At 42.3% G+C, this 10453-nt stretch overlaps 1 protein-coding gene across 1 annotated transcript in view; it reads right to left on the bottom strand.

Moving 5' to 3' along the window:
* Nucleotides 1-5798: 5798 nt before the first annotated feature.
* MGAM2 (maltase-glucoamylase 2 (putative)) overlaps nucleotides 5799-10453 on the bottom strand; it is a 76822-nt gene continuing 72167 nt past the window's right edge. The window contains exons 46-48 of the mRNA XM_036246345.1: nucleotides 8439-9048; nucleotides 7719-7958; nucleotides 5799-6100 (exon numbers count right to left, since the gene is read on the bottom strand). Of these exons, the coding sequence (XP_036102238.1) occupies nucleotides 5799-6100; nucleotides 7719-7958; nucleotides 8439-9048 (1152 nt within the window). The remainder of the gene's footprint in view (nucleotides 6101-7718; nucleotides 7959-8438; nucleotides 9049-10453) is intronic.

The raw sequence follows: 10453 nt of genomic DNA, 5'->3' as shown, positions 1-10453 counted from the left end.
TAAACCTGCTTCCTGTTGCCCTCTTTTTCCTTTGAGCCTTTGGTCCAGGAGAGGCAGCTGGGAGGTCTCTTGAATTGCTCAGGAGAAGGCACCCAGAGAGCATTGGAGGACCTGGTTGCCCCAAATGCCACACATGATGCAGCCCTAGCTCTCCTCATCATGCCTTTATGGTTGGATGTCCTTTGTTTATCCCATCAAATATCCCATCCTCAACACTCAGGTCACAGGGTGTGAGGAGCTTTCACTGGCCAGGCCAGCTGAGCCAGACTCTGATAACAGGTCAAGGGCAAGGTGGAGAGACGTAGTCCTTGGCTCTGGAGCCCAGGACATATCGAGGAGGTTCACACGGACGAAGCCCGCAGTTTGCAACCCCAGTGGACAGGCCTGTGGTGGTGGCTGCTCGGAGAGCTTCTGGGGGCATTCTGTCTTCTAAGCCTGAGGAGCTCTGTGCCACCCTGTCCTTCGAAATTTAATGTCACTGTCCACTCTATGCATTGCCCTGCTCACTGACCATGTCCTCTGGAAAGAACCCCTACCCTGGGCATACCAAGAGGTTGAGAGGGATCTTAATTCCTTGGAGACCACTGTTTGAGGGGCTGAGTCTTGGTCTAACATCACAGCCCTGCACCCTGGTTGAGCAACGCCCTTCCTTGGGGATGGTGAGGTTCGTGGAAGGTACGAAGCCCATGACCATTCAGTCATTTCTTCTGGAGAATTCTGGCTGCTCCTTTCTGAGATTCTGCGAGAACTTCAGGACTCACATTTAGCTCCTTCAGCCTGAGCTGGATGGATATTTGCAGAGTTTGGGGTCACTGTGGGGCCTTATGACGTACAAGCAGAAGAACTTGGTATCCTTATTTATTTATTTTTAATATTTTTAATTGATTTTAGAGAGAGAGAGATAGAAAAAAATCAATGAGAGAGACCATTGCCTGGTTGCCTCTTGCATGCCCGCCCCCACTAGAGATTTGGCCCACAACCTGGGCATCTTCCCTGACCAGGAATCGAACCAGTGACCTCTTGGTGCATGGGTCGACGCTCAACCACAGAGCCACACTGGCTGGGCAAGGGACTGGCTATCTTTAAATTCAAGAGGTTTTTCAAAGTTCATTATTACGGGGAAAACGAGGCTCCCCTAAAACCAGAGGATGGTCTGTGTTCACTTAGGGGCATCCCTGTTGTTCAAGGAAAATGGCGGCTTTCCTTTTAGAAAAGTTTTCCCAGCAATAGTTTTTGACCACCCTGAGCAGAGAGCCTCTAGTCTGCATGCTACAGTATAACATACCCTTGGGTTCATCTCAGCTGTCAGACAGGACAAGGGAGCCATGGGATGCACTTCTGAGAGCTGCCAATCACTAGATTTATAGACAATTCTTTCCATAGCTATTTTATTTAAATAGCTACATTGATTAGAAGTCAACAGGCCTTTAAAAACAACAACAACAAACTAGAGATCCTGATTAGTAGGAAATAGTAGCCACCATCGAAAAGGTGAAAGGCTAGCAGATAGATGGTTTAAGGTGAAAAAGCCAACTGCATTAGTAGACTGGTGAGAAGGCAAACTTATCTCTGTATCGGAACCAAATGGTTGAAAAGTGAATACTGCCCAACAGTTCAAGAGTCAAACTTCTGATGGAAGTTGTGGGTGTCAGTGAGCATTAGACAGATGTGGTTTAGAGGAAAGTTTTTTTATGAGCTGGAAATTCTAAGCTGCAGCGGCTCGAAAGTCTGTTCCCATTCGAGCGTGCTTTTTATCTGGGAAATAAACTTCTGTTGCCTCCATAACACAGTCTGTCATCGACGTTACCAACATTCTCTCTGATCAATCAACTATTTAAATAATTCAATACAAGACCAAATATTATTTCTCCAGCTGGAATTAGAAGTGCAAATCTTCATGGAGGTCATAGGAATCATTACGATCATAAATTATAACTTGTCAGGAAGAAAACTATATCCTCCAGTCTAATGTGAAAGTAGTATACCTTATATTACTCTTGTAATTATCATATGATACAACTTTTAGCCTGGGGTAGTTTCCCAAAGATCTTTAGGCATCTTGTGCTCAGATGAGCCATCCTACTTGGGTTGAGGTCAACTTCTCTGAGGTTTTCCCATCACCAAATGCCATCAAAACACATCCAGCTACAAAACACCTGCTCCTCGCTCCTCCCCACACAGTACCAACACATCTTGTCTTACACCCCCTTCACCACGGTGTGACTGTAACATGTGTGTTTCAATATGAATTTTACTGACTATTTCAAAAGTTTTTTTTCTCTGTTATTTGTTCATTTTGTTCTTGGCTGGAGCTCTCTAGAAGGCAATTATGAATAGCAGCAAGTATAAAAAGCTTTAAAAATAACAAAATTCCACTAACTTAGTTATTTTGTAAAGGAGCAAAGATGGGCATTTAATTTTGTAGTGAAACATTTTGTTTCAGCTCAAAACAAAACAAAAACAACTCCTTTCCCAGGAGCACAGCTTGAGACAGACTACAGATAGCTCTGGAAAGCAGTTCTTAATAAAACTTCAGTTTGCAAAACAGACTCAGAGCAGTCTCATCATAAAGGACCAGCACTACGGAGAATCTGCTCTGCTATCAGGAAAGACAGGGGGGAGAAGAAGAAAAAATTTAAACACACATAAGAATACCCAGGGAATTACATAATAGTGATAAATAATAAACCTTGCAGTTTATTATGATTATAGATTTTGCAGACTGCAAGTGTATTTCTATGAACATTGCAGACCTGGTGTTCACTCCATCCTACAGATGAGCAAATTGAGATAAGGAAAGAAAAGGAAAGGAGTGTCCACCTGAAGCAATACCCCCTGCGCCAACCTGGTAGAAGATGATGCTCTCAGAACTGGTCCCATGGAGTCACCTGCACATCTTAGGGTCTGAGGAAGCCCAGGAGCCAGCAGAGTTCAGGAGCCAGAGCAGAACGCTGACACCTGATTCTACCTCTTCCCTCTCCATTCTGCCTGGTTCCAGGACCATATCTTGTGCACAGACTTTGAGTTTCAATCCTCAATGTCTTCAAACATCTGAAGTAAAGTCCAGCTTTTCGTGGTTCTGTTTTTGGCTTGTTCATTTGTTTTTCAGGAGTGCTTATCGTTCAAAATCCTATGCTTGAACTTTGGCCAGCATTGTTTAGTGGTTAGAGCATTGGTCTGTGTACCAATGGGTCGCAGGTTCGATTCCTGGTCAAGGGCATGGTACCTGGGTGCAAGTTTGATCCCTGGCCCCAGTTGGGGTGTGTGCAGGAGGCAACCAATCAACGTGTCTCTCTCACACTGGTGTTTCTCCTCTCTCTCTCTCCCTTCTCTCTCTCTCCTCCCTCCCTTCCACTTTCTCTAAAAATCAATGGAAAAAATATCCTTGGGTGAGAATTAAAAAAAAAATTCCCATGCTTTAATTGCTGTCAATTTTAATTTCTATACACAAAGGATTGAATTTCAGTAACTACAGAATTATGGTTATTTGGAAAAATTCCTGTTCTCCAAACTTGAAAGTGTTTTATGTGAAGCCTCCAGCCAACTAGTCTGCCCTGGTGTAGGGCAGGCTTCAGGGTCCCATGTGCCTTCGGACCCAGAACACATCGTCCTGTGTCAGGGTTTGTGATGCCAACAAGACAAGTGAACTGGGGATTCCCTCAGGAAAGCTACAAGCAAGGGAGTCTACGATCACGTCCACTGGAACAGTTTAGTATTTGCTTCGTTTTGTTTCAATTTGGAAGGTCATGTTAAGAGGCCTATACACTCTGGTATAAGGTCTATCAACTTTGTTCAGAGGACTGTTGCTTATGGGTAGATTCCAAAAGGCAAATGCAACTAACTGATGATCTGTGCCCCCATGTGGAACACCACCAAGCCAGCCAGACAATAGCACGACCATGAAGCGGGTCAGAAAGTTGTGCAGATGTGTTCGTAGTAGATGGTAGACATACATGTATCACAAGAACATTGAGCCACATGTACTGGAGGTCCTCCATGCTGGGAAAGTTCACAGTACATCCTAAGAGTGAAACTTGTATATTGTTGCCCTAGGGAAGTGATCCCCAAATTCCCTGGTCTGGGACCCCTTTACACTCAAGTTTAATGAAGACCATGTATTTTGTTTAGGTGGGTTATATCTACTCACATTGACTGCGTTAGAAATGAAAATGGACTCGTTTGTATAATATTTTGTAAAATATTTATTTTTCATTCATTAAAAATAACAATATATCAATTTGATGTTGACATAAATAATACAGTTTATGAAAAACAACTATATTTTCAAAAGCAAAAAAAAAATGGGTGAAAAGAATGACATAATTTTGTATTTTATAAATCTGCTCAGGGTCTGGTTTAAGAGAAGACAGCTGGGTTCTTGTATCTATCTCTGTATTCATCTGTGGTGACACCACACAGCACAGAGTCTCTAGAAAATGCGACTGAGAGAACAAGAGTGGAAAAGACAAATAATAGCCTAATGTTATGAAAATAGATTTGATCTTGTGGACCCCAGGAAGACTTTTGAGTCCCCAAACTACATTTTGAAATTATTGTACTAGAGTTCAGCCTTCAATAGCACTCAACTATGAGTCTATTCAAGGGGTCGGAGTGACAGAAGAAAGTAATAGATCAAAGAAAAAAAATAGTGAATTTGAATATGAAAGACCAAGAACATGGTAGAAGTCCTAACTCTGTGAAGGAGAGTCTAGACAGTAAAACAATAAAAGAAAATCTGGTGAATAAAATAAAAAGCAAATGAGATTGTGAACTCTGATACCAGGGCAGAGACGGTCTCCCTTATGCCAAATCTTTACATACTCATCTCTGCCTGGGTGATTTTCTGGTCTATGGAAGAGTTAGATCCTTGTACATGAACTCAGCCATTAGTGGTAACATTATCTCATAAATAAAATTAATTGCAATTTCTTGGAAGTACTTTTAATGTCTATGAATACAAATACTTATAAAATCTGTAGTAACTTTATCAGTAGTACCTGTGAAAGTAATGGTTGCAACGTTTGGGAAGTTATGTTTTTAACATCAATAATATCATTTTTATTTTCTATTATAGTAAAAATAACCTATAATATTCCAAGTTTAATTATTTTAGTTACTGAAGTCAAAGTGTATAGTTCTACAACAGTAGCCTTTTTCATATGTATAGCTACAGATGGGATCCCTTTAGAAGCAATAATACTTTCAGTTTGTGTAATAGCAAATTACTACATGGGTAGGCACGGTATATGGGAAAGTCCATAGAAAAATAAAGTGTGACTTTTAGAATTGCTAATTAAATATTAGCAGTTCTCATTGTAATATTAATAACTATTGCCATAGCAGTTATTGGACTGCCAGGTACCACCAGTGCAATCAGTTACAATATTTGTCCTGTAACCCAAGAACAAGTCGGGTTATTTCAATGACTACATCTAAAGCAATAGTATTTATAGAGGTTAATGTGGTATTATCCAAGATACCAAAATCATCTGTGAAGTCTGTAGCAAGAGATAGTAAATTATCTGTAGCTTAATTGATGGGACTATACCAGTTATAATTTTAAAAACAGTTGCTATGTATTTTGGTTCCAAAAGAAGTAGCTACAAAGTACTGAATACATACATCTTGAGATATTTCTTCAGTGTCTACAGTGTTTTCAGTAGCCATATCTGCAAAAACTAATGCTAATGTTTGTGAAAAATTAGGTAGCATAAGATCATGAATCTGTTCATTGATTTTCTATATCTGTAATAGTTGATTAAAGAGATGTCTGCAGTAGTTATCCTGCCTTATAGTAATCAGGGAACTAGAGGAGTATCTGTGGTATTTGCTATAGAAGAAGCATCCGCTGGTGTTCTATCAGGAATGATAGTATTGGAAGCATATAAGGTAACATTTGTATTAGCTGCAGTAGCATTAGTTGCAATAATAGGTAAAACACTGGCTATAGAAATTGTTGTTACAAGGTGATGAATGGCTGTATCTAGAAGAGCAGATGCTAATGTGTCTGAATCCATGCGAGTAGTATCTGTCACAGTATTTATAAGAGAATGAATAGTTGTAATTGGAACGGTATGATTAGCATTAGTAGGATCAGTATCTATTGGGGAAAGAGCGGTGCTAATAAGACCAGTAGTACCAGTGGTAGTATCAGTAGTGCTTATTGGGAAAGTAGTGGTTGTGGTGGGAAAGGCAGTACTAGTGGTAGCAGCAGTAGTATTTGCAGAGACAGGAGTGGTTGTATTAGGAACAATAGTATCAGGTGTCACAGTAATAGTACTTGTTGGGAAACTACTGGTTGGGGTTAGAAAGGTAGTACTAGTGGGAGCTAGTAGTATTTCCAGGGACAGGAGTGGTTGTATTAGGAGCAGTAGTACCAGATGTCACAGTAATAGTACCTGTTGGGAAAGTAGTGGTTGTGGTGGGAAAGGCAGTACTAGTGGTAGCAGCAGTAGTATTTCCAGGGACAGGAATAGATGTATTAGGAGCAGTAGGACCAGGTGTCACAGTAATAGTACCTGTCGGGAAAGTACTAGTTGTGGTGGGAAAGGCAGTACTAGTGGTAGCAGTAGTGATATTTCCAGGGACAGGAGTAGATGTATTAGGAGCAGTAGGACCAGGTGTCACAGTAATAGTACCTGTTGGGAAAGTAGTGGTTGTGGTGGGAAAGGCAGTACTAGTGGTAGCAGTAGTAGTATTTCCAGGGACAGGAGTAGATGTATTAGGAGCAGTAGGACCAGGTGTCATGGTAATAGTACCTGTTGGGAAAGTACTGGTTGTGGTGGGAAAGGCAGTACTATTGGTAGCAGTAGTGATATTTCCAGGGACAGGAGTGGTTGTATTAGGAGCAGTAGGACCAGGTGTCACAGTAATAGTACCTGTTGGGAAAGTAGTGGTTGTGGTGGGAAAGGCAGTACTAGCGGTAGCAGTAGTAGTATTTCCAGGGACAGGAGTGGTTGTATTAGGAGCAGTAGTACCAGGTGTCACAGTAATAGTACCTGTCGGGAAAGTAGTGGTTGTGGTGGGAAAGACAGTACTATTGGTAGCAGTAGTAGTATTTCCAGGGACAGGAGTAGATGTATTAGGAGCAGTAGTACCAGGTGTTACAGTAATAGTACCTGTTGGGAAAATAGTGGTTGTGGTGGGAAAGGCAGTACTAGCGGTAGCAGTAGTAGTATTTCCAGAGACAGGAGTAGATGTATTAGGAGCAGTAGTACCAGGTGTTACAGTAATAGTACCTGTTGGGAAAATACTGGTTGTGGTGGGAAAGGCAGTACTAGCGGTAGCAGTAGTAGTATTTCCAGGGACAGGAGTAGATGTATTAGGAGCAGTAGGACCAGGTGTCACAGTAATAGTACCTGTTGGGAAAGTAGTGGTTGTGGTGGGAAAGGCAGTACTATTGGTAGCAGTAGTAGTATTTCCAGGGACAGGAGTAGATGTATTAGGAGCAGTAGTACCAGGTGTTACAGTAATAGTACCTGTTGGGAAAATAGTGGTTGTGGTGGGAAAGGCAGTACTATTGGTAGTAGTAGTAGTATTTCCAGGGACAGGAGTAGATGTATTAGGAGCAGTAGTACCAGGTGTTACAGTAATAGTACCTGTTGGGAAAATAGTGGTTGTGGTGGGAAAGGCAGTACTAGCGGTAGCAGTAGTAGTATTTCCAGGGACAGGAGTAGATGTATTAGGAGCAGTAGGACCAGGTGTCACAGTAATAGTACCTGTCGGGAAAGTAGTGGTTGTGGTGGGAAAGGCAGTACTATTGGTAGTAGTAGTAGTATTTCCAGGGACAGGAGTAGATGTATTAGGAGCAGTAGTACCAGGTGTTACAGTAATAGTACCTGTTGGGAAAGTAGTGGTTGTGGTGGGAAAGACAGTACTATTGGTAGCAGTAGTAGTATTTCCAGGGACAGGAGTAGATATATTAGGAGCAGTAGTACCAGGTGTTACAGTAATAGTACCTGTTGGGAAAATACTGGTTGTGGTGGGAAAGGCAGTACTAGCGGTAGCAGCAGTAGTATTTCCAGGGACAGGAGTGGTTGTATTAGGAGCAATAGTACTAGGTGTCACGTGAATAGTACTAGTTGGGAAAGTACTATTTGTGGTGGTCCAGATGGTACTAGTGGTAGCAGCAGTAGTATTTCCAGGGACAGGAGTGGTTGTATTAGGAGCAATAGTACTAGGTGTCACGTGAATAGTACTAGTTGGGAAAGTACTATTTGTGGTGGTCCAGATGGTACTAGTGGTAGCAGCAGTAGTATTTCCAGGGACAGGAGTGGTTGTATTAGGAGCAATAGTACTAGGTGTCACGTGAATAGTACTAGTTGGGAAAGTACTATTTGTGGTGGTCCAGATGGTACTAGTGGTAGCAGCAGTAGTATTTCCAGGGACAGGAGTGGTTGTATTAGGAGCAATAGTACCAGGTGTCACAGTAATAGTACCTGTCGGGAAAGTAGTGGTTGTGGTGGGAAAGGCAGTACTATTGGTAGTAGTAGTAGTATTTCCAGGGACAGGAGTAGATGTATTAGGAGCAGTAGTACCAGGTGTTACAGTAATAGTACCTGTCGGGAAAGTAGTGGTTGTGGTGGGAAAGGCAGTACTATTGGTAGTAGTAGTAGTATTTCCAGGGACAGGAGTAGATGTATTAGGAGCAGTAGTACCAGGTGTTACAGTAATAGTACCTGTTGGGAAAGTAGTGGTTGTGGTGGGAAAGGCAGTACTATTGGTAGTAGTAGTAGTATTTCCAGGGACAGGAGTAGATGTATTAGGAGCAGTAGTACCAGGTGTTACAGTAATAGTACCTGTTGGGAAAATACTGGTTGTGGTGGGAAAGGCAGTACTAGCGGTAGCAGCAGTAGTATTTGCAGGGACAGGGGTGGTTGTATTAGGAGCATTAGTATCAGCTGTCACATCAGCAGTGCTTGTTGGGAAAATGGGGGTTCTGGTGGGAAAGGCAGTACTAGTAGAAAAATCGGGACCATGGTGACTCCAAGTGACCTCAGTTAAGAGTTCCATCCTGATCTTCATGTCCGTCAATTGAATACTTAGTGTCTGCCAGAAAAGAAGACATACACTGGTATTTTAGAACTTCTTAAACATCTCTTTTAACAACAACACATCATAATGATGTATTCATTTTTTTGCCAGAGAGTAACAGGTTTCTTTTCAGGTTACACTGATTCCAGACAGATAAATATGGAGAGATGTGCCTCGGTCATAATTTCTGTGCTGAAAATGTTTCTTTCTACTTCATTTAGTCAGAACCACACTGTTCACAAGAATTTGCATCTTTGATTAAAACTAATGCTCATGCCCTGGCCAGTTTGTTTCAGCGGTTAGAGCGTTGGCCTGAGGACCAAAGAGTGGTGGGTTCAATTCCCGGTCAAGGGCATGTTCCTGGGTTGCAGGTTTGACCCTACCCTGTAGGTGTGACCCCAGCCCAGTTGGGGCATGTGCAAGAGGCAACCAATCGATTTGTCTTTCTCACATCAATGTTTCTCTATGTCTCTCTCCCTCTCCCTCCTTCCCTTCCACTCTCTCTAAAAATCAACGGAAAAAATATTCTCAGGTGAGGATTAACAACAACAAAACCCTAATGTTTGTAAACATTTCAGTTTTGCCACTAGATTTTAACCTTCCTGAGGGTAGGCTGGTTTCCTGGTCTCACCGTTCTCGATACTGCCTGGCACATAGTCGTGTAGAGTAAACCCTGCTATTGGGGTTACTTTTTCTTTTCTTTTAGTTTTTGTAATGCAAGTACCTGACTTACAGTTCGATTGCCAGATCTTTCCATTTCTTTCTTTCTGCTTTTGTTTTTTATTACTAATCCTCACTGGAGGATATTTTTCCATTTATCTTCAGATAGAGTGTGGGGAGCAGGATGGGGGTAGACAGAGAGAGAGAGAGAGAGAGAAATATCAATGGGAGAGAGACACATCAATTGGTTGCCTCCTGCACGACCCCGAACAGGGCCAGTGACTGAACTGCAACAATGATATGTGTGCCCTTGACTGGCATCGAACCCACAGCTCTTTGGTCTGTGGGCTGGTGCTCTAACTGCTGAGCCAAACCAGCAGGGCATATCTGTTCGTTTCAAAGAAGCATCCACTTCCAGCCCACTGAGGCTCCTTGGTTTGAGATCTTGGTTGATTTTAATAACTGACCATTTGGGCCACTTTCTGTTTTCTCTTCTTATGCTTGAAATTCACCAATAAAGAGTGAGGGAGCCCTGGAAGCCCTAGGCCCTCACCTCCCACCCCACCCAGAAAGCTGAACCCTAGGCTCTTGCACATGCTCACTCTCTGCCCAGGACCTTCTGGTGAGGCTCCAGCAGCTGTGAAATCTCCAGGACTTGTACATTAAAAGCCTGTATCTTTGCAAAGTTTCCTGATGGTTATTGCTGAAGAACACCTTTTATTCATGATAAGAACCACAAGAGCTGGTCTGGCCACAACCT

The sequence above is a fragment of the Molossus molossus genome, unplaced genomic scaffold, assembly GCF_014108415.1.
Source record: "Molossus molossus isolate mMolMol1 unplaced genomic scaffold, mMolMol1.p scaffold_m16_p_7, whole genome shotgun sequence".
NCBI classification, from domain to species: Eukaryota; Metazoa; Chordata; class Mammalia; order Chiroptera; family Molossidae; genus Molossus; species Molossus molossus.
Note: the sequence above shows the minus strand (reverse complement) of the source record. Positions and strands in the feature narration are given on the sequence as shown.